Genomic DNA, 23,120 nt, shown 5'->3' with positions numbered 1-23,120 from the left:
GGGCAGTCGGCCTGTGGAGCCTTGAGAGTGATTGGGACCAGCCCGCCCTCCCGCCCTACTTTTCCCTCCTGTCGAAGAAGCAGCGACCAGTCACCTGGAGTGTGAGTTCCGGAGGGACTCGATCAAGCGCTGCTTCTGCTGTTGGAGGCTGGTGAGGCCACCGGGAGAACCAGTCGCGGAGGAGGAGGCGCTCTTGGTTAGGGGAAAGAGCCAGCTCATCCTCCTTGGGTCCCCGGGCCCAAGGCCTTAGAAGGCTCTGGCCTGCTTCTCCCAGCTGCTCAACCCGCGCGTTCTCCAGCGACAGAGAAGCGGGCTGAGACGCGAGTGGCCTAAACGCTGGGGGGCCGCATCTTCACTAAGCAAGCCGGGCTCGCGGTCTCCGGGTTCTGGGGGACATGCTATAATGCAGTTAGCTGGAGAGGGGCAACGTGCCGCCCGGGATAGGCAGTCCTACCTTCGCCGCCCAGACGCCCAAACTAGCCAGTCAGGGAGGCTGACCGCCCAGAGCTCCACCACCCTAGCCTTCGTCACCTGCGTGCCCCGCCTCCGCCCGTGCGCCGCGCCCCCTCTGCGTGTCGCGTCATCATTTAGCGCCCCCGCCAGGACGTGAGAGAAGCTACGGCGCAGAACGGTGCGGCGCAGCTCCGGCTCCCCTTTCCCAGTTGCTGGGCGAGAGGTGTCTATGGGGCACCCGCCGCCGCCGCCGATACCGCCACCGCCACCGCCGCCGGGTGCTGCCTCTATGGCGAGGAGGAGGAGGAGGAGCGCCAGCTCAGAGACACAAGTAGATTTAGCGACTGCTGCAGACCTGCGGGGGGAAGGGCGGGCTGGGGAAGTAGAAAGGGGGCGGGAACCATGAACCTGAGAGGGTGCGCGGTGGCGCCTGCTGGAGTCGGCCGGTGGAGGAAAGAGCTTGGTGGCGGGTGAGGGGGGAGGGTAACTGGGGCTGGGGGTATTTTCTAGAGGGTGGCGCGGAGTGATGACGTAACGGCTTTGTACCTGGGGCTTCGATGGGGGACGGAAATTTAGAGTGGAGGGCGGTGGCCTAGATCCTCAGCTCCTGGTGTTTCTTCACGCAGCGTTACTTGGGAGTCAATCTGGCTCCAGTAAATATCAGAATCTTCGCGTTGGCTCTCTGCCAGGGAAAAGAGTTATCTGTGACATGAATGCCTCTGTGCTGTCCTGTTTCTCTGGAAGCCTGTGGAGATGGTACCTACAGTAGTGAGAAGGCCTTTGGTGACTCTTCCTGGCATTTGGAGCAGCATAGAGAGAGAAATGAAGAGAGCAGTGTTTAACTACAGTATCATACCGAAGTGTTTGTGTATCAGGATGGGAGTTTTAAAAGAAGGGCTGTCTTGGATCATTTGTGATTTCTGTTCTTGAGCAGACGTTACATTTGTTATTTCGGAGTAGGACGACACAAGATTCCCCCCTTTGACCTCAGTTCCCCCCCCCCCCCCCAATTTCTGTGAAAAATGAAGGAGCATTTGGGATTTCTCTAAGAATATGTTGGTCCAAATTACCATTGTATACCAGGAACCAGCAACATGAGAGCTATATTTAGCAACGGAAAGTGCTTGGAATTTTAGGAAATTAGAAGTAAATTTAAAATGCAGACATTCTGTTGCCCTTTTTTTCACCTTCCTACAGTTGCAGATATTCAAATGATTTCTGTGGCTGTTACTTTTTTCTCACAACGTATTTTTTAAAAATTAGTTTTGTCCCCTTCAATCTGGATTGAATAAATGCCAATGAAGCAGATTTTGTAATTAAGATTTAAAATGTTTTGTTAATGACAAACAAAAGTAAATGGTACCTTTATCATGGTAGCATCTGATATCATTTTTATTTGGAAATGGATGGCTTCATGAAGTTTTATGCAGAGGATGAATTGAACTCTCTTTTTAACAGAAAGTTTAAAAATATAATTTATGTGTATGATTTAAGGACCCTGGGTAAATAACTGCTTAGGTTTCTACCAGCTCAATTCTATGATTTAGATTTATGATACATCTGGAATTCAGATTTATGATATAGCTAGTTTTTATTTTGGTTTTTTATTTTGACAGGTACATAAATAAAGGACAAAGTATTTTATGAAACAGATCTTCAATCAAATATAACATTTTGATGCTTGGCATCTAGACTCCCTTCTGCCCTCACTATGCCAGCAGCAACTGTAGATCATAGCCAAAGAATTTGTGAAGTTTGGGCTTGTAACCTGGATGAAGAAATGAAGAAAATTCGTCAAGTTATCCGAAAGTATAATTACGTTGCTATGGTATGCCCTTGAACAGATCTTTAAAATGATTGTAATAAAGGGACAGGAGGGATTTTAAGTTTGAATTCAACCCTTTTGGTTGATTTTTAAAGATTAACCATGAAAAAAAAGAAATTACTGGTGCCCTCTCCATCACAAAACCATTAGAAGCATAACTGTAATTTGACAAGTTGGATTTATTACTCGTTGCAGTAAGGGAAACACATTGGGAATCATGGGGTATTTGAGTACGAATATTAAAAGGTCACTATTAAATTTGGTCTTGTGTCAGGGATATTTAGTTAAGGCGTAAGGAAGTAGGGCTTTTTTCTGGATTGGTTGCTGTCTAGAAGGTGCATTATTTCCCTATTTGGGTATTGTCATAAGTCTGACCAGAATGAGGGAAGACTAGAATAAAGGTAAAGCTGCAGAGGAGGAACAATCATGATAAGGCCTAACTTATAGTACCAGATGAACTCTTGGAAGCCAGGGGGTTCCAGGATATTTCTTTCAAACAAATGGAGTCTCCCATTGAATGAAACATTGTTTGTCTGCAATTTTTAAATTATAATCACTGGAACTCCATGAACACACTATATTATTAGCAGCTGTGCTCTCACACATGCTATTCAGTCTGCCTAGATTGTTTATATAGTTAATTGTTTTCTGCTTTGCTATTGTAGTTTTGTGTATCTATTGTAGCTACTCTACTGTTTTCTAGACCTACTAGATTATTAGTTCCATAAAGCGAGAGAGTAGTGTCTTCCTTATGCTTTCAACACCTAGCATAGTATCCAATAATTGGTTGTTGAACTGAACTGAATTTAAAGAAGTTTTAATTTATTTTTTCATATTGGCTTGGTATTTAGTTTTTGTTGTTTGTTAGTCCTAGTTTGAATTTGGATACTAAATGGATATGTTATTTTCTCAGTATTTTAAATATAAACAAAAATAAATCATCTTGTTTGGGTAGAGACAAGATGATTGGTGAAAATACAAATATGTGTACATAGGCAACATTCTATTTAATAAAGATTTATTTGCCCATAATTAGAGTTGAAATTATTTCTTTTGTTGGGGGGATATTTCTTATCCAGTGGAAATTCATAGTGATTTTTTAAATGATAAGGGGTAACAACATTACAGGAGTAATGACATCCACCAGGTGTGGTTGCACACACCTATAATCACAGGGGCTTGGGAAGCAGGAGAATCAGGTTCAAAGCCAGCCTTAGTAACTTAGTGAAGCAATAAGCAACTTAGCAAGACCTTGTCTCAAAATTAAAAATAAAAAGGGATGAGGATGTGGTTTAGTGGTTAAAGCACCCCAAGCTCAATCCCTGGTAGCTAAATAAATAAATAGATGTAATATCCTACAAAAAGGGGTGGGTGGCATACAGTTCTTGACAGATGCTTTCTATGATTGATAGAATGTTCGTTTAGCCAAAGAAATTAGGAGGCTAATGGTGCTTCTAGTGATTTTGGTGTTGACATAAACCTTGTCTCATAGAAACAATTGGAAAATGGTGAATTTTCTACTCCTTAACCAATTCTTCATGCAGCTTGCTTTTAATATTGAAATACTGTGAGCATAGCTTAATATACTCTTTAGGAGACATGAATTAATGTTTTTTCTTCTCTTTTGCATAGAGTAGTAAGTATCATATTTTAAGTAAAAAAAATCATTAAGTGTATAGTTTCATTTCATGGTTCTAAAAATTAGTGTTCTTCCTAGTTAAAAGCATTTAATGTAAACATGTAGAGTATCATCAGTAGTAGGATTCTTTGACTTGCATCAAAAATTATTCTAGGAATTTATGGATTTTGGTTGTTGACATTTAGTAAATAATGAACCCTAAAACTGTTTTACAGGACACCGAATTTCCAGGTGTGGTTGCGAGACCCATTGGAGAATTCAGGAGTAATGCTGACTATCAGTACCAGCTATTGCGATGTAATGTAGACTTGTTAAAGATAATTCAGCTAGGACTGACATTTATGAATGAACAAGGAGAATACCCTCCAGGAACTTCAACTTGGCAGTTTAATTTTAAATTTAATTTGACGTAAGTGGGAACTACATATATAACTCAAGCCTTTTTTATTTGTTTAATTTTAGAAATTGATTTCCTCAGGTATAGTAAAGTTCTGAGTGAATTTTGGTACAGTTATCCTGGAAATACATTGCATTTCAAAAATGTAGGTTTTGTTCTTAATATGAGACCAAAAAAATTCAGATATTAAAGATGTTAAAATTCAGATATTTCAATTTTAAAGATATATTTTAAAAATATGACTACTAGGTTTTTTTGTTTTTTTTTTTTTGTTTTTTTTTTAAAAACCTCGGAAACTGGGTTTTTTGTTGTTGCTGCGGTGGTGGTGGTTGTTAATTTCAGGCTCAGGGTCTCGTGCATGCTAACAAGTGATCTAGCTACTTTCTCAGCTCCAAATCATTGGTATTGAAGATACTTTTTGATAGAAAAAATAATCTTAGGACATTGATTGTACTTTCAAACGTTTTTGTGTGCCATGTGAAATATAGATTTCTATAATATGTATTCTTGTGAAAAGATTTTTATTGCAGTCATACGTACTCTAGTTTGTAAGTAGACATGTCACATGCAGTAAGATATTTCTTGGAAAGTTGGGTGCATTTTCTTTTCAAATCAGTGTTATGGAATGATTATTTTCCCTTGTCATCTCATAGAATCTCTTAATTTGCATAAAGTAGAGCAGTATCCTTAAACCTGGTGACGCTAGTATATCAGAATCTAAATTCTAACTCAATCCCTGGGTCTACACTCAGTTTCTTTAGTTACAATATTTCTATATTATTGACAGAAATAGTCTTGATAGCTGAGAGAAGTTTATAATGTTTTGGGGGCAATGACAGGTTGTTTATAAACTGTTGAGGAAATAAAATGTATTAATGCATTCTAAATGTATTATAGTATTACAGTGTCCTTTTGTTTAATACCCTGTATTTATATGATATGATCTAACGTCTGATTGGAAAAAACAAGTTACTGGGAAGTTAATGGTAGTGCCAATATAAAAATTATTCCTGTTCTTGATTGCATAATGTGCTGTTTAACATATAAGCTAATGAAAAGCAGGCTAATGATTTTAGAGGGTAGTAGTGACAGTAGTATAATAGTGTGGCTTCTCAGTGCATTGTGTTTATTGTGACTCTTCATTTTACTTTATAAGTACTAGTAATATAATAAATATTATATAGTATAATTACAATATACTCTCCAGAACCTTTTAAAGGTTAAAAAGGTTTCAACCTTTCTATAACTGATAACCTTTTATAAATACTACAGATCACACACAGTGAAAATTGCCTTCTATCCTTTTCTTAAAAGATAATCGTTTAATTAGTGCCTTATCATTTTAATCGTTCTGTGTTACTTTTTTCCCCCAAATGATCATTAGAGCATTGTTACAAGAACATTTTAAATAAGGTACTGTTATGATTTGAGTTCATGAGTAAAAGAGTGACCCCTTAGAGTCTCAGTTTTGGTAAAATTGTTTCCTCTTCTAGAAACATCTTTGCTTTAGTAACAATGGCTTTCTTAATACAGTCTCTGTGCAACTTTTTTTTGTTTCCCTGACACTATAGTTTTAACACCAAATTTTGCTACCCATTACAGAAATGTTAGTGTCCTAAGACACAGTTAAGGAGCAGGATATAGTGAAAAACATTCAAGTAGAAAAGGTTATTTGAATGATAAAGCCAGTACTGTGTAATATGTGAAAAGAGCACTGTGAACAGCATCTTGGACATGTTTAACAAGATGAAAATGGACTTTTTTAATCAGTGTCTATAATGAATATGTCAACTACAGTGCTAGTCTCTAGGGGTATAGTATTGAAGAAAATTGGTCATGGTAATTGTAACTTAGTGTTTTCTATTGCTCTTCTATTTTTATGAACATAGAATTTCCAAGTCAGTTGCCCCTAAGAATTCAGTATTTAAATAGTGCCAGTGTTGCCAGGTATGATAGTGCATTCCTGTAATCCCAGCAACTCACAAGTTCAGGAGAATCAGGAGTTCAAAGCCAGCCTCAGCAACTTAGCAAAACCCTGTCTCCTAATAAAACATAAATAGGACTGGGGATGTGGCTCAATGGTAAAGTGCCCCTGTGTTAAATCCCCAGTACCAACATAAAAAAAAAATTATACCAATATTTTTCCAAATTTTACCTTTAGCATCAAGAAAATAACTGCAGATCAGTATTTATCTACTGTAGATATAAAGACTTGTGAGACATGGAAAGCTATGTATAGTTATAGTGGTGTTTCATTAGGCTGTGAATAGTTATTTTAAAAAAGCATGCAACTAAAAGCATCTGAGATCTAAGTGACATTAATTTCCAATCTTAGTTATATGTGATATTTAATATTTTCTGAATCTTGAAGGTGTGATTTATGATGTTTAAATCATAGCATCCTGGTTAAAGCACCCTGGTAAAATGAAACAGATTTAAGAGCATATGAGTTTTGTAAATAGAATTAACTTTCTTTTTTCACTTTTCTTGATAATTATATCATGATAACTACAGTACTTATTGTGGGCTCAGAAGCAAACAATTTTATGTTTTGTTTTTTTTTTTAAAGCTAGGTAAAGTTTGGTTTCTTTCCAGGGTGCTTGTTGATTTAATAACAATAAATGGGACATGCATGTTTGAAGAGCAAATTAAATGCTATATTCTAAATTAGAGTTGGATTCAGTGTTCTGAAGTAAACTGAGGTTATGGTCACCTGTGTGCTGCATAAGCTAAAAGATGTTAATATTATCCTAGTATTCTGCTTTTACCTCTTGTCAATTTGGGTATTAATGATTATTGTGCAGTTAAACAATGTTCAGTTGACGAGTTTGGATTCATCAACATCCTCACAGACTGAAATTAACATCAAAGTCTACGGATTTTTGACATGAAACAAAGGAAATAAAACCTGAATTTTTAACATACAATACATATTTACTGACAATATTTGCCTTGTTTTTTCTATTTAAAAAATAGCATGCTTCTGGTAGAAAATACAGAAAAGTTAGAGATGACTACTATCACAGTTTTCTAGCATTTCCTCTTTAGTCATTCTGTGATTAAAATACCTTTTTTACATTAAGAATTTATCATTTATATATTATTATGAATAAGTTACTAACAACTTTTTTTAATCATTTACATTGACCTCTTTATGGTTATACCATAATATAACTAACCATTTGCTATGGTTGGACATTTAGGTTGTATGTTGAAATTTTTATTGTTGCTTTGCTCTTGGGCCTCTCAATATACAGATGGCCTCTGCTTTAAAGTCGTTCAGCTTACAACTTTTTAATTTTACGTTGGTGCAAAAGCAGTATACATTCAGTAGACACCAGACTTTGAGTTTTGAATTTTTGATCTTTTTTCCTGGCTAGCAATATGCAGTGCAAAACCCTCTGGCAATGCTGGGTAGCAACAGCAGGAGGCAGCTCCCAGTCAGTTAACATGATAACAAGTGTAAACAATCGATATTCTATAGTATATTGTGCTGCTATTTGTGATGTTCAGTAAGTTAGTTGTTTCAGGTAGATTTTCAGCTTATTGTATTTTCAGTGTACAATGATTTTATTGGGATATAACCCAAAATAATCAAGGAGCATCTGTACATCTTTGTCCACCATTTTGGTTATTTTATTTAGAATACATATCTATATCCAAAGATAGAAAATTCTGTCCTGTCTCACCCATTCAGATAGCAATATTAGCATATTTTGACTTATAAATTTCATTTGGTTCTGATAACTAGTGTTATTTATTTGTTTGTTTGTTTTTGGTAATTTACAAGTCATTTGTTTTCTAATGTTCCATAGCCTTTGAAGATTTTTTGGCATCTTTGTGATATCAGTTTGAGTTTATGAAATATTATTGTTAACCACCTTTGTATTTGTGACTATCTGTATTCCAGTTTGTATTTTTAACTTCATGATTTTTTAGCAGAAATTTAAGTACATTGGAGTTTATACTTTTAGAAACTAATTTTAGTTGGAAAGTATATGAGAGTAACTTTTTGAAAAGTACTTTATAAACCACTCTGTTGAATCACGAGTGGTGTGAAGTTGGAGGGAGCCCATGTATTTAAAAATATGAAATTTTGGAGTAGGCCGTTTTTATTTGTAGAAAGTGATAATTCCAAGAAATTTACTGACTTTAGTTTAATTATTTGAAGTAGTTCCTGTATTTAGGATATTACCTGCAGATATCCATGCATCTCTGCTTTTTGGAAAACCCTTCTTAACAGACTTATACATGGTTATCATTCATGTTCAGTTGATGTAACAGATATTTTGATCTTTAGTTAGGAGAGATCATGTTGTATTTTATAATTATTGTAAACAAATTGACCTTATAGTCAGCCAATACCAGCTCCTGCAGCAATTCTCATATCTTGACTAAATGCTACTTTACTTTTTTGAGGGTAGTGTATTTTAATATTTTTTCCTCTCCATTGCTTGGATTTTTGAGGTGGGAAAGACAGTATAGGAAGGTTTAAAAACTTGAACTGGATGCCATTGGAAAGTGACAGCCTACTGATTTGCAGAATTGACTCAGAACTATTTTCTTCATCCTGCCCCAAGATTTAACTTATCTGCCTAGGGTTTCCCACTTTTTCTTTATCATGAGTTGGGTATTATAAAGCATGAAATTGGTACCAAATTATAAAATGTTCAGTCCATGAAACTTAGAAGAGACTACATGGACTTATCTGAATTAAGCTGTATGAACTATGCAGAAAAATAATTATACACAATTCTTTGTTTACCAAACTTATTTGATTATGAAGTACCCAAGGTACTCATCTAGGTCTCTTACCTGGGAATTGTGATTCATTAGGTCTGGGACATCAGTGAGACCTGGAAATCCATATTTTGGTAAGTTCTCTGGATGATTGTTGTCCTTTGGCAAGTTTGAGAAATACTGGTTTAAATAGTGCAGTATACATTGTCCTACTTCATTTATTATTCAGTCTGGTGATATAATATTGAAAAACAGAAATTGCCTTCTTGAAACTTGTGATTGGGACAGAGAGAAAAAAAATAAATTAAAAGTGAATTGAGCTCATAACCCAGAGTAATGTGAGCCTGGAGAAGAATCTATTTCTTTGGTTATAGTTGCTAAAGCATATTTCAGTGTGAGCTGTGGGACCTAATGAGGGATCTTCTCATCAAAATATATAAGGTACATATTTTGAGTATAGCAAAACCAGTATCTGTTGTTTAACCCAGGAGAAGTGGTACTGCATTTATTCAGATGTTTATTTTTAATCTTTAAAAAAAAAATTTTATAAGGGAAATTTTAACTTAAAATGATTATTGTGGTTCCTTTCTATTTTTAAATGTTTTAGTTTTGGGCTTCGTTATTTTTAGACATTTAGAAGCAAATTATTTCCAGAGAATAAATCATGAAAATACTTTGTGGCCCAAGTGAAATATGTCTTTTGGTTTAATTAATTTCATTAAAGTTTTTAATAGAAAGTTTCTTTGTTAATATTCTTAAATTTAAAAAAGTAAATAGCTTTTTATTCTCAAAAATATACCTCTGCATTTTAATAAGGTTTTAACATTTTAGATACTTATGTATTTATACTTGGAAACTTAGAGATGGCTTTGTCTCTAGCGTAAGTGAAATCTTGAAAGACTAGTTTAGATTTTCTGACTTGATTTTGGAGGCAGTCTTCCAGAATTAGGATTGTTGGAAGAAGAAAATTATTGCTGTTATAGCATTCCTTAATTTTAAATAGTTCACTACTTTTTGGAACCATTTAAAAGGCTTATCATCATTTGTGAAAGGATGCATCTCCTTTTTAAGATTTGTTTAACTTAGCTACATGAGATGTGTCTCCTGCTTGGTATTTCATTCCTGGTTCTGTTGCAAGCATGAAAGAGGGGCATAGCATCACAGCTGTGGCTGCAGCACTCTCTGGCAGCATTAAAATGGATGTTAAACTAAAATGGATGTTTCCATGTCCTGGAAAGAACATGTCTAGCACTTTGTAATGGTAGCCTCTGTGAGTAGAAAATTATTTTTAACCATATTAAACTTATGTAATATATAGAAGGCTAATGGAATTGAGTTGATAGTAAATGTTAAAATCTCATTGTTGGACTTTTATGATTATCATTTGAACAGTTTTCTGAAGTAATGATCCTTATATTTAGACTGTATTTTTCTTGCATAGATGTAAAGCATTGGAACAATTAGTCCTCTGTCTTGTTTTTGGCACTATAGTTGTAAATGGAAGCAGGAGATAAACTGTTTGAAGTAATGGCATTTTGAATGTTGTCTTTCTCTTTCTTCTGCCAGGGAGGACATGTATGCCCAGGATTCTATAGAGCTACTAACAACATCTGGTATCCAGTTTAAAAAACACGAGGAGGAAGGAATTGAGACCCAGTACTTTGCAGAACTTCTTATGACTTCAGGAGTAGTCCTTTGTGAAGGAGTTAAATGGTTATCATTTCACAGGTAGAAAGATTGCATTGAAAATGGATTTGTGATTCCACTTTATACCTGCCTTGTGCTTGCTTGGGTCATTATACAAACGCTATCATGCTTAGTTCTAGAAAGAATTGATTTCCATGTAACTGGCTTCTACGTACCTCTTATGAGGCTAATTAATATTGCTGTAACTTAAAGTTAACATTATTATGAGTGAGATCCATTTTAGCCTGTAGGGGGTAGTATTGCTTAAGTGGAAAGAGCACAGCTAGAAAAATAGATTTTGACTGGAATCTAGCAGTGCCATTATCATTGTCACAAGGATTATTTAACATTTGTAAGCCTTAGTAGTTGTTTTTTTAATTTTTATTTTTATTTTGCTTGACTGGGGATCAAACCCAGGACCTTGCACATACTAGGTAAGTGCTCTGACATTGAATTATACCCCCTCTAACATTGAGCTACACCCAAACCCTAAGCCTTAGTTTTTTATGCTTATAGAAATGAAACCATTCATTAATAACAATTTTTTTTGAAGTATGTGTGTGTGTGTATGTATCAAAAAAATAAAACAAAACAGCAAAGAGAATGCTATGGGTGAATTTTACTTTTTAAAAAAATAGGACAATAGGGAAGAAATACTTGCAGATCTGTTTTAATGGCCAATAATAACATTTATTTATTTTTTTATGTGGTGCTGAGGATCGAACCCAGTGTCTCAGATGTGCTAGGCAAGCGTTCTACCACTGAGTTACAGCCCCAGCCCCAAATAACATATTTAAAGCATCTAGTAAAATGTTTTGCGTAGTAAATTCTCTGTAAATGCTGTTTTTTACTTCTTTACTATAAAATAAAACTAGATGATTTAAAAGAATTTCTATAAAGGAAATTCGTCCCATTTTTGTGAAAATAGACTTTAAGATATGAAAAAATGTTTTTCTAACTGAATTGGCAGTCCAGGGACTAAAATCTTAGAAATTATTTTATTTGGCTTTTGGGTATGTTTTTAAAAAGCATGTATTACATGGCTGTTATGCTTTTATACTTGTTTTCCTCACACATCTATTTTGACTGAGTCCTGCATGCTATAGAATTTTCACACTGACTTATGTAATGAAAGACTTCCTCCTGAAGGCTTCGATGTGATATTTTCTAGTTGGAGGTACTGAACATACTAATTCTCACCTATCACATTTTCTCTCTGCCTCCATTTGAACTTGTACATAAAGAAATAAGACTTAATTCTCTGTTAATGTAAGAAGGCTTTTTAAAGTTATTTTTATGTTCCTACCTGAGAGTACAAAATAAGTAGAAAGCATATTTCCTTTTTTTTTTTTTTTTTTTTTACAACAGGTGATATACTCTTATTCAGAAAATATAAGACCAGACAGGGTTCATGTCTTCTTGGAGTTCAGAGTCTAGATTAGATTATTGTATATTTAAATATTTACCAAGGGGCTGGGGATGTGGCTCAAGCAGTAGCGCACTCGCCTGGCATGCATGCGGCCTGGGTTCGATCCTCAGCACCACATACCAACAAAGATGTTGTGTCCGCCGATAACTAAAAAAATAAAATAAATATTAAAAATTCTCTCTCTCTCTCTCTCTCTCAAAAAAAAAATATTTACCAAGGTATAAGATTTTATTCCATTAATATTAAATATTTCCTTCATATTCAAATATATTAAATATATTTCTGGTAAAGACAAATTTAAGAAATTTATAAATTCTAAATTCTAATACAATCTTACTTTTAGTAGTAGTAAGCAAAAGCCATATTGTATTACATTTTTAGATAGCCAGCAAGGTTACTTCCTTGCCAACTATCATAAATTTTAAGTTTCTAATTCCTCAGTGCTTATACTTTGATAGTCATTAATGGTGTTCAACAGTAACACTCCCCTCCCTCTTTTAAAATTATTATTAAAATTCTGAGTGGTAAATAGAAGTTTTGTTTCCCTTCCAAAAGATAGATTAATTGCATCTTTCATCAAATATTTGTTGAGTTCCAACTGTGTGCAAGGAGAAAACAGTATTTTTTACATGTGATAGAATGATTCATGTATTTGAAAGCATAATACAAGAAAACATGCTCTGTAAGAAATTTCTGGGAACTGGGCTCTTCAGGGAATGCTTGCTTTCAGCAACCTTTTTATTGGAAAGGAGTATGTAATTGATGTGGGAGTAGAGGGTAGATAGAAAACTGTAGAGAGGGAAATGAGAGGGATAAGAGATCTGAGAGTGTGAATTTTTGTTTTATTATTTAGGATAGTACTACTCAACCTACTATGTTTATTTCTTTCATATGTGGCCATTTCATTAGTTTCTCTCAGAAAAATATATTGAGATAGGACCAGAATTATGAGGGAAGAGAGTATGCTTCCAAATGAAGTCATTTAGGAGAAGTGAAAATATTTTGTTGGAAACTTAACTGTGGACTTTTGAAGTATGCTACCATATTATGAAAAACTGGGAAGATTTTATTATTTTTTGCCTTCTTAATATTCTTGGTAGTTTTTGACATTTTGGACCAAGTTTCCATTCATCTTTGTTTCCCTGTTTACAACGTTATTCATTATTCTTTGAGATAATTTTCTTTTGAGACATTTATGAGCAGTTCGATAATCTTTAGTATTCTTTTTTTTTTTTTAGAGAGAAAGTGAATTTTTTTTAATATTTATTTTTTAGTTTTCGGTGGACACAACATCTTTATTTTTATGTGGTGCTGAGAATCAAACCCAGCGCATGCCAGGCAAGCGTGCTACCACTTGAGCCACATTCCCAGCCCATCTTTAGTTTTCTTTAAGCATCAGTGAAATATTAGTGACTGCTGACTTGGGCTGGTACTCTGGATTTGTATTTCAAGGGCTCTGAGAAATCAAAGGACAAGTTTTTAGCACTGATTGTAAGTTGGCAGGGTTGTCCCATTACATTTGTAAATAATGTATATTTTTTATGTTTTCTTTTTTTAAAAATAGTTGGTTGCTTTTTTGCCTATAGTGTAATTTGTTTAAATTTTGTATCAATAAAATATCTTTTCCCATCTTTGTGGTATTTATACATCTCTGTTCTTCATTCTTTTGACCCTTTTGTAGTGGTTATGACTTTGGCTATTTAATCAAAATTCTGACCAATTCTAATTTGCCCGAAGAGGAACTTGACTTCTTTGAGATCCTTCGATTGTTTTTTCCTGTCATATATGATGTGAAGTACCTCATGAAGAGCTGCAAAAATCTTAAAGTAAGGCTTTATCATTGCCCGGTGGCATTATCTGCAAAAGAGCACACTATTTAGATCAAGTAACTGAAATAAAATCCTAGGCTGGGGTGATGTTTTAATCCATGTTATTTAAAGTTTGTGTTAAATATAGTATCTGGTCTTTTGATTCTTGCATAATTAATAATTTATAGGCACTCCCCTTTCTAAACTTCAGTATATCTTGGCACAATAAGTTCTTAACAATAGTCAAACTAAGTGTTGGGAGATCTGTTATTGATTGCAGATTGAAAATCATAAATCAAACAGAAATGTGAAGACTGGTGGGGTTTTCATATGCACAGAAGTAGTGTGAATTTTAGTTCCCAACACACTTGTAAACTACAAGATAAAATTTTGAGTTGGCTAGCAATGGACAGATAGATTCAGCTGTGTGGTTAAAAAAAAAAAAAAAAAATGGGTTTTCCCCTCAGCTTACCTTGATTATAGAGTTTTGTGGGGTTCCCCTCCCTGGCTAAAACCAAAGAGTAATGTTCCTAGAATTAAATTATATAGCTAAAACTATATGAATTTTGCTAGGAGTAAATGCTGTTGTAAATGTGTAGATGCTACCTTGATTGTAGCTTGCATTCTGACAACAGCTTAGTTTGTGTTATTTTCATTTTTTTGTTTTGTTTTTTTGGTGCCGGGGATCGAACCCAGGGCCTTGTTCATGCAAGGCAAGCACTCTACCACCTGAGTTATATCCTCAGCCCTTTATTTTTATTTATTTATGTTTTTACTTTGAACATTTAATTATTTCAAAAGAAGAGTTTGTTAAGGAAAGGTGCTCCTTTGGTTTGAGAACAAATTCACCTATGATGGTACACTAACTATTGAGTTTTATGATGATTGATGGATTAGTAAAATAAGAATGTATAACTATTACCTTATTGTGATCTGCTTCCTCATATCTTTTGAAAATTTCCTAATTAGAGTCCCATTTTCAGATTTATCAGCTTCTCCCAATTCAGCAAATAAATTAGTATTATATTCTGTTGGGGACTTTCTCCCTCGGTGTTCTTAATATTTAAATATACATTTTAAAGTTTATTCATATTTTGGTCTTTGTCCATGTTTGTGACTTGTGAATTCAGGCATAGAAGTGTCTCTGTTTCTCTCTATGACAAGCAATTTTTATTTCTTCTAGGGTGGATTACAGGAAGTTGCTGAACAGTTAGAGCTGGAACGAATAGGACCACAACATCAGGCAGGATCTGATTCATTGCTTACAGGAATGGCCTTTTTCAAAATGAGAGAAGTATGAAGACATCAGTGCCTTTTTCTCACTTGCTTATTAGGTTGAGAACATTAAAGATTTGATGGCAAAAGTTTTAGACACTAAAAACCTACTAAGTACAAGTGTAGTTAGAAGTACCACATAAGTAATATTCACCACACTTAAGTGATTAAGTATTAAAAAATAAATCAGCTTGAAATATAGTTCTGAAGGAAATGGAAGAATAAGTTCTTTTTAGGATAAAAGCTTAAAAATATAAGTTACCTTAGAAATCATGTAAATCCAACTTATTATTTCTCAAGTGAGAAAATAGAGGCTAGTAACTTTTCTCTAGGATCAAACATACTACTAGAAGAACTCCACAGATCTTTCTTAGACTTCATCAGTGCTACTTAAAACAAGGTAGGGAATTTATTCCCCTAGTATGGCTTCTCTTAGACCTGAAACTAATGGTAAAAATTTCATTTGCTTGTACCATTCTTGTTTTGAAGATTTTATAAAGTAGGACTCATGCTTTTTACTGGATTGAATCTTACAAAGTAGTTTTAGATTCTGAAGGGGTTAAGTAAATCTAAAGGAAAGTAGTAGCCGAATCAGAAAACATTGGGAAGACTCTGCATACGTGATCAGAATCTTAAATATAAAATCATTAGATATAGAAGAATGAAATTTAAAGAATCAAGTCTACTCTTAGGTTATGTATTTGATAGGCACAGTTATACTTTGTTGTAGATAAACCTGATTGGGTTGTGCAAAAATAAAAGGGGATGGATTTGTTACCTATAAAACAGTTTTGCTTTTTGCAAAATATTTGCTGTGGAATTTTTTCAAGTATATTCTCCTAGATATTAAGGAGTTGACTGAGACTGAGAAATGTATTAATAATAATAGAACGCATTAAATCTGTTTTGTTAAGTAGTATTAATTTAGAAGTGATTTGAATTGTCAGGACAAGTAAATATTTTTTTGGTTTTTTTTTGTTTTTTTTTTTTTCAGTACTTCATTATAGAATTAAAACTACTTTATTTTCCAGCTTTGCATTTTAAAAATACCTTAGAAGTTTAATGGTGGATTTCTGACACGAATTTGTTATCTTTATTTTTCTTGGCTTTTCAAGCACTGTAACCCAGTGTGAATGTTCATATTTTACTTTCCATAACTTGTTTAGGGTTTATTTTTAGTTATCTCAGATTCAAGGCCATTTAAAAATTTCATTATTTTTCTCCACCCCAACCTTTATTTTTTTTCCTCCACCATCATTAGCTATTTTCATTCATACTTAACTGTTGAGTATTATTACATTAATGGAATAAAAATGTCTGCCATTTTTCCATGCTCAAAAATTCTCATAAAAGAGATCTAAATGTTAATGAGAAAGACATGCATTTATACCTTTTTTTTTTTGTATAGTCTCTTTCTTTGGTTTCCTTTTGAACACTGTACTTCCTGAGGACATCAGTCTTATTAAATAACATCAGTGTGCGGCTTCAAAGGAACACCATAGAAAAGAGCTGTTGTTATATAGTTAATGAACAGTCAGTACTTACATTACTGAAATATAAATTGCAAGTGGTACTTTTGGTTAAAATTATCTTTTTTTTTTCTTCAAAATTCCTTTTTAGATGTTCTTTGAAGATCATATTGATGATGCCAAATATTGTGGTCATTTGTATGGCCTTGGTTCTGGTTCATCCTATGTACAGAATGGCACAGGGAATGCATATGAAGAGGAAGCCAACAAGCAGTCATGACATGAAATAGTCCTTTTTATTTTATTTGACCTACACACATGCTTGTATATAGGTTTTATCTCTGGTTGAATCCTTTGAACAATAGACAATACCTTTTCCCCCCTTTTGTAGCCCATTTGTTTTTTGCCTTTCAGTACTAAGTATGACCATTCCTATCTCAGATCTTAATAAATAGAAGTATATTCAGGTTAAATTTGGCCTTAATTTAAAATATTTGTTAGCAAGCGTGTGTGACAGAGTGGGGAAAGCTACATCATATTGAATAATTTGATAAACTTTACCTACTTGAGCTTGTCCCCCCCACCCCACCCCGAGCCCTTTCCTAAATTAACTAGCACTGACTGTAATTTATTTCCCTGTTTCATGTCTCTCCCTTCCGTTCTGCAGGAGTTTTAGCTATTTTTGAGATTGTGGACCATCAATTGTGCACTTTAGAGAGTGATTCCAATCCTCTGTTTTATCAGAAATTGTGGTTTTTCTTGCTCTTAGCTAGAAAAATGACCATCTGCCAACTTTCTACAGTATTTTGTTTTGACCTACAGAATATAATTGCACAGGTGTTGTGCAAATTGTTGATTCAGCAAGACTAACAACAACGAACTACTGAGGAGCTTAATAACTACTGTTTCTGTATGTAGTGTTTAATCTTCCAAGCACATCTAGTGTCTGTCAGTTTCTCATTGGCATATGTAGGCTGCTCTGTGACTGAAGAATTTTCAAACCAGCTTTACACCCTTCAGGAAAAAAAAAAAAAAAAACCCTTGTGATTGGATATTTAGTATCTGCCAGGAAACTGGAATTCAAGAGATTGAGGCTACGCTTATTTTATGATAGCACACTTCCCTTGATCTGCTTTTTATTCCATCACTGTTAACCCTTTTTATTTTATAGCCATACTTATGATGCTCTTGATTTGTTGATTATACAAATCAATTTCATTAAAGTCCAAAGATAACAAGTCTTTAGGTATATTTTGTATCAAATTAAAAGAAAAATTGTGCTTTCATAGTTGCTACACAGAAATACTGGAGAGATTTGGTGCGAAACAACAAAACACAAAATATATATACACACACACAAACACGTATATATAGCTAATAAAATTACCTGAGGAGTGTAATGCTTGTTTATTTTTTTGTGTATATCTTTGCAATCTATTTTATATATATTTGACAAAAGAGACTGTGAAATATTTAGCCATGCAGAATATGTGACCAGACCAGAGCATGTGTAGGAAGACTTTGGTAATCTTTAACTCTACCCTAAAATGATGGACTACAAGTTATTATGTGTTACCTACACTTCAATCAGTAATATTAGCAAATCTCCAATTGTTAGAAACATTAGTTTGTTTCCCATGTACATTCTTTATTCATATTACAATGCTGTAACTGGGTGGTCCTTTTTAAACAAAACATTATTTGCAAAACAGAGGGTATTATTTGTTTTTAAAGCTTTTGTAAATAAAGGCTTCAGAAATGTTTTCCTAAATGTAGATGACTGGTGATTTTGTTTTTAAATATTGATTGGAGGTGTGTATGAAATACCTACTTGTTTATTTGGGCAACTAAACAGGACTGAGTTGTTTCATGAATGGTAAGTGGTTATAACTTTTTAAATTCAGAAATCATTCTGAGCCTTCTGCATTTCACCTATTGTTCTTTTTGAGGACCTTAACTAGATAATTAAGAACTGATCTGTTTCTCCTTTCTAGAAACACATTTATTCTGAAAGACTAAAGTAAATACATTTGGTATAACTTGCTGTGGCTTCTTAAAGCCACCTGTGCTGAAGCAAGTTTGTTTTTCACTTTGTCTACCCCTTTAAAAAACAGGAATTCTAGATTGCCTTTTTAGTAGCCACATCATTGCTAAAATTTCATAACTTGTATCAGTTTTGATTTCTGTTCCTAAAAGTAGTAACACTTATAATTTCTATAAAGGAATATTATGACCTTTATTTAATGTAGGTTTTGGATACAAAGAATTTTGGCTTATAATGTTTTTAGTGTTCCTGAATCATTAATATGGGCTCTGTTAAATCTATAGAACAGGGGCTGGGGTCATGGCTCAGTAGAGTGCTTGCCTAGCATGTGTGAGGCACTGGGTTCAATTCTCAGCACCACATATAAATAAGTAAATTAAATAAAGGTCCATTAACAACTAAAAAAAACATTAAAAAAAAATCTATAGAACAAGGGTCAACAAGCTGAACTAAAGGCCCAATAAGGCTGCTGCATGTTTTTGTAACCCACAAATAGTTCTCACTTTTAAATTGTGTGGAGTAACATTTCCTGACATCTAAAAATTACATGAAATCAAATGTCAGTGTTCATAAAATTTCATTAGAATGTAGTCAGATTAATAATTTGCAGGCTGTCTGATTCCTTTCCCCCATACAATGGGAGACTTTGAGTAGCTGCTACAGAAACTACCTATGGGTGGGTTCATTGTCTCACATTGCTACTTAGCAAGCTATAGAATCAGTCATGCAGGTATAACTCAACAGCATGTGTTGTACCATGTGTATCCTGTCACCAACATTTTAATTTTTTTCTGTTCACAGTACACACTCTTAATGTTTGCTTTTAAGCAAACTAGAGTATGGATTATTTTGTCAAATTACAGGAAATGCATTGTTTACGATACAATGAGAATTTATGCTAGAAGAATACAATATATTTGACATTATCAGAGTAAACACTCATCACAATTTTCCTAACTCATGAGAAGAATTAAAAATTTTAAATGGAAAATCAGCATAATTCTTGAGGAAAATTGAAAATGAGGCTGCAACCAGAGTTATCTTTTTAAGTGGCTAGTTTGTTAGCCAAGCAAAACTGATGATGAATTACATCATGTTTCAGTGTAAGAGCCCAAATAAAGGTCCAGAAAAAGTAAAACTATTACTTTTGATGAGAATAGTTGCATGAACAATGAGGACGTTGGAAGCAACATCAAATGATTTTGAACATTTTTCTTTGGCTCCTAATAATGAGTCAGAAGTTACCAGTATTGCCCAGTCTTATTTGAGAAATCAGTATTGAATTCAGTGTCTGAAGAAATGGTTTCTATTGGTAGTCTGTTTAGAACAGTATGGGTTGAGAATATTTTCAAGGAAGTAGAGAAATTGCTGTCAGAACCATCTGAAATGCAATTTGATAAAACTAATGGGAAAGGTATGCATCAAGCAGAAAATGGTTTCGTTGACAAGTCTATTAAGTTGATAAAAATGTGGAGTGTTTAAAGCATATAGCTATTCATTTTATTACATTGGTGTTAGTGAACTGGTAGTGTCAGCAGTGAACTTCATGCATTTTTTGTGAACTTAACCATCAGTACTGACTAGCTTTGAATATCACTTTTGTCATCAGATATATTTTCTTGCAGTTCTTTCAGTGTTTTTTGGATCTTGATGGCAATGCAAAGAAAACATTTCAAAATCACTTAACTGCAATTGAAGAGCTTCCTCTTAATCTGTTGGAAATGAATAATCTGGAGTGAAATTGTGTGCTGAAAGGCAAAGACTAATGGAATCCTATAAATGCCTTACAAGTGGTGAATATGCTCTGGTGGACATGAGTATTTGGGCAGTACCTTGATCTGTTTGTGAAGAGACTTCAAAGATGAAATAAGTAAAAATCTCATTAAAAATCAGCATTAACAGATGGACATCTTCAATTGACTTTGATTATAGGGGATACTAAATTGAGCCCAAATTGACCCACTAATTTTAATTTTCTCAAATTATACTCAATTATTTTTATAATTAAAATGCTATGGAAATCTTTTCTTTTTCCTTTATCAGTACCTAAATAATTTCCTTCATTTTATCTTTTAGCTTGCAAGCTTCAAATTGTATCTGTCCACCTCTATTAGAGAAAACTTTTGTTTGCTGTTGCAGCTGTGATGACAAATATAATGGCTCCTCTGAGTAAACAACCTGAGGTGGAATCAAATTATTTACACTTGAACTTGAACACTTTCATTAGGATGAATGTGTTTTCTTAAAAAAGAAAAATAATTGATTAAATCATTCCTCTTGAATGTAGATGCTCTATATTAAAGTCCACATATTCTCTTGGCTATGTGGCTATCATTTATATGAGTACTGTTTTATACATAATCATGTTTTTCTGTTAAGACTACAGAAATGGAGGGCTTGAATGCAAGTCCTACAGAACCATCATTTCAGGCTTTAATTTTTATAAATAATTAGCTTAAAGTATAATCACAGAGGACTTCATGTACATTCTAAGACAATTTCATTGTCTTGTATTAAATAGTTTTCTATAGCATTAGTGAATCGATTATATTTAATGTACAATATAAAAGCAAATAAGCAATTTTTCTCTTGTACAAATGCATTTCTTTGCTAAATAGCAACAGCAAATAGCTGAAGTAACCATGTTACCGTTATCCAAAATTATTTAGTGAAGATAACCTTCTTAGCCTGCAGAATTTTATATAATATTTCTGGCTTTATTGTCACAAGAGGGGAAATTCCCCACTCTCACATACCTGTTGTGGCTCCTCTTTTTCCAAAAATGTCATGGCTCATTTGGGTAAGCAACTCAGTGCCACACCAAGAAATTGAGGTTCCTTTAGCTTCAGATTGTATACCATCATTTGGCTTCCTGATTGTTAGGGAGTTCCAGTTTGAAGAACTCAAAGACAGTATGTTATATCTTATTAGTTACGCCATTAGGTGGTTTCGATGTGGACCGGTTTCAGTTGTGCCAAACACTTTTTTACTCAATAAGAATTCACATTGTTCTTTGTTAACAGTTGTTTTATGTCATTGCAAAGCCCATGTACAAAGAGAGTGGACAAAAATCATTCTTGAGCTATACACAGACACACACACACATACACAAAAGCCTTATGTTGAATCTGCCTAACCATTTGGGGGTTCATCCGTATACTCTACTTCTTGCCTCTATGTATGTCTCAAAGAACTTGAACACATGCTTACATGTCACTCCAAGTTAGTGTATAATTATTTTTAAAAAAAATTCAACTTCCATACAATAAATGTTTGATTAGGCCAATAAAGAGATTTTAATAGTACCCTTTAGGGAGCCATAAAAATATATACACACTGATAGGGGGAAAAAAGGTGCAATCTAAATTCTCATAATATCCTTGCTTTAATAGCTGAATAAATACAACCAAAGAAATGAAATTTTATAGGATTGGCATCTGTTCATTAGTTCAGCATCAATATAATCCTACTCTAGAGGATTTTTTTCCTCTCAATTTGAATAATCACCTTTATCTGTCAAACTATTAATTAAATACTATTCAGGTCAGGATGAAGTTCCTTATAATACTGTTAAATGTTTATAATGCAATATAATAGTTTTCACAATCTAAATAGTACTGACATTTCTGAGCATTGGGAACTCCTTAATGTAGTATAAACCAGGGCTTTAAGTCAATTATTAAAAGTTTCCTTTTGGTTTAACTAGTACTATTATTAGAAATGAACTAAATCAATCTTAACATCTTTCGTCCATCTTACAATACAGAAATAATGAATGCTGGCTATGTTTAAGAACAGGGATTTGTGAACAAGGATTGCCAGTTTTTGTTTTGCTTTCACTTTCCTGCATGAGAAAGGACAGGAAATGATTTAAATAAATATGCCTCATATCTGGACTTTTTGCTGGTATAAGACTAATTAGAGGGTGTAAGAGATTGAGCTACTAGTCATCTATCTATGGTAGAGCATTCTGAAATCACATTTCAAGGGGACACTGAGAAAGGAAAAACTTGAGTATCACAGTCCAAGGCCTTCTGCAACACTAAACATTGTGCTAGGAACTACTTCATGTTCATAGTTGGATCCACAGAAGTTCTTTTGAATACATGAATCCATCACTTTGGTGATGTTCATTGGTCACAAGCTATAATGCTACTCCAAAACAATAACAAAAGCTTTAATGCAACTCCAAAACAATAACAAATGCATCATGGGAAAGAGAAATGGAAAGTGCATCCTTTGTACAATTATAATACAATTTCTGGAGTTCTGAAACATAATAAAACCCTTAGGTAAAAACTTGTAAAGGGAATCTAGTGGGGAACAGAGTGCTCAATTTCAGGATTTCTCTAAAT

At 34.2% G+C, this 23,120-nt stretch overlaps 2 protein-coding genes across 8 annotated transcripts in view; one reads left to right on the top strand and one right to left on the bottom strand.

Moving 5' to 3' along the window:
* Nucleotides 1-537, bottom strand: part of Vps37a (VPS37A subunit of ESCRT-I) — a 37,679-nt gene extending 37,142 nt beyond the window's left edge. For 3 of the 6 annotated variants that reach the window (XM_046425983.2, XM_046425984.2, XM_058573116.1), the window contains exon 1: nt 95-535. In XM_046425983.2, the coding sequence (XP_046281939.1) occupies nt 95-219 (125 nt within the window). In that variant the 5' untranslated portion in view covers nt 220-535. Of the gene's footprint in view, nt 1-94 lie in introns of all 6 variants that reach the window. The other 3 variants (XR_009225077.1, XR_009225078.1, XR_009225079.1) reach the window with 2 other exon arrangements.
* A 54-nt stretch (nt 538-591) lies between these two features.
* Cnot7 (CCR4-NOT transcription complex subunit 7) lies at nt 592-18,492 on the top strand. 2 transcript variants are annotated; one of them, XM_046425981.2, is made up of 7 exons: nt 592-784; nt 2,070-2,281; nt 4,133-4,326; nt 10,621-10,782; nt 13,851-13,995; nt 15,161-15,271; nt 16,873-18,492. In XM_046425981.2, the coding sequence occupies exons 2-7, from the start codon at nt 2,165-2,167 to the stop codon at nt 16,999-17,001; spliced, it is 858 nt and encodes a 285-aa protein (XP_046281937.1). In that variant the 5' UTR covers nt 592-784; nt 2,070-2,164; the 3' UTR covers nt 17,002-18,492. The 2 variants fall into 2 exon arrangements, with proteins under 2 accessions (XP_046281937.1, XP_058429100.1); XM_058573117.1 differs by lacking the exons at nt 592-784; nt 2,070-2,281; nt 4,133-4,326 and adding an exon at nt 9,172-9,188.
* Nucleotides 18,493-23,120: the final 4,628 nt, after the last annotated feature.

This window comes from Marmota monax, unplaced genomic scaffold (genome assembly GCF_021218885.2).
Source record: "Marmota monax isolate L192 unplaced genomic scaffold, Marmota_monax_Labrador192_F-V1.1 WCK01_AAM20220418_F8-fsc00197, whole genome shotgun sequence".
NCBI classification, from domain to species: Eukaryota; Metazoa; Chordata; class Mammalia; order Rodentia; family Sciuridae; genus Marmota; species Marmota monax.
Note: the sequence above shows the minus strand (reverse complement) of the source record. Positions and strands in the feature narration are given on the sequence as shown.

Bases quoted from the DNA above. Each gene is read 5' to 3' on its own strand.
- Cnot7 (XM_046425981.2), top strand. From the start codon at position 2,165: ATGCCAGCAGCAACTGTAGATCATAGCCAAAGAATTTGTGAAGTTTGG. The intron at 10,783-13,850 runs GTAGAAAGATTG...ACCCTTTTGTAG, and splicing joins AAATGGTTATCATTTCACAG to TGGTTATGACTTTGGCTATT. The intron at 13,996-15,160 runs GTAAGGCTTTAT...TATTTCTTCTAG, and splicing joins AGAGCTGCAAAAATCTTAAA to GGTGGATTACAGGAAGTTGC.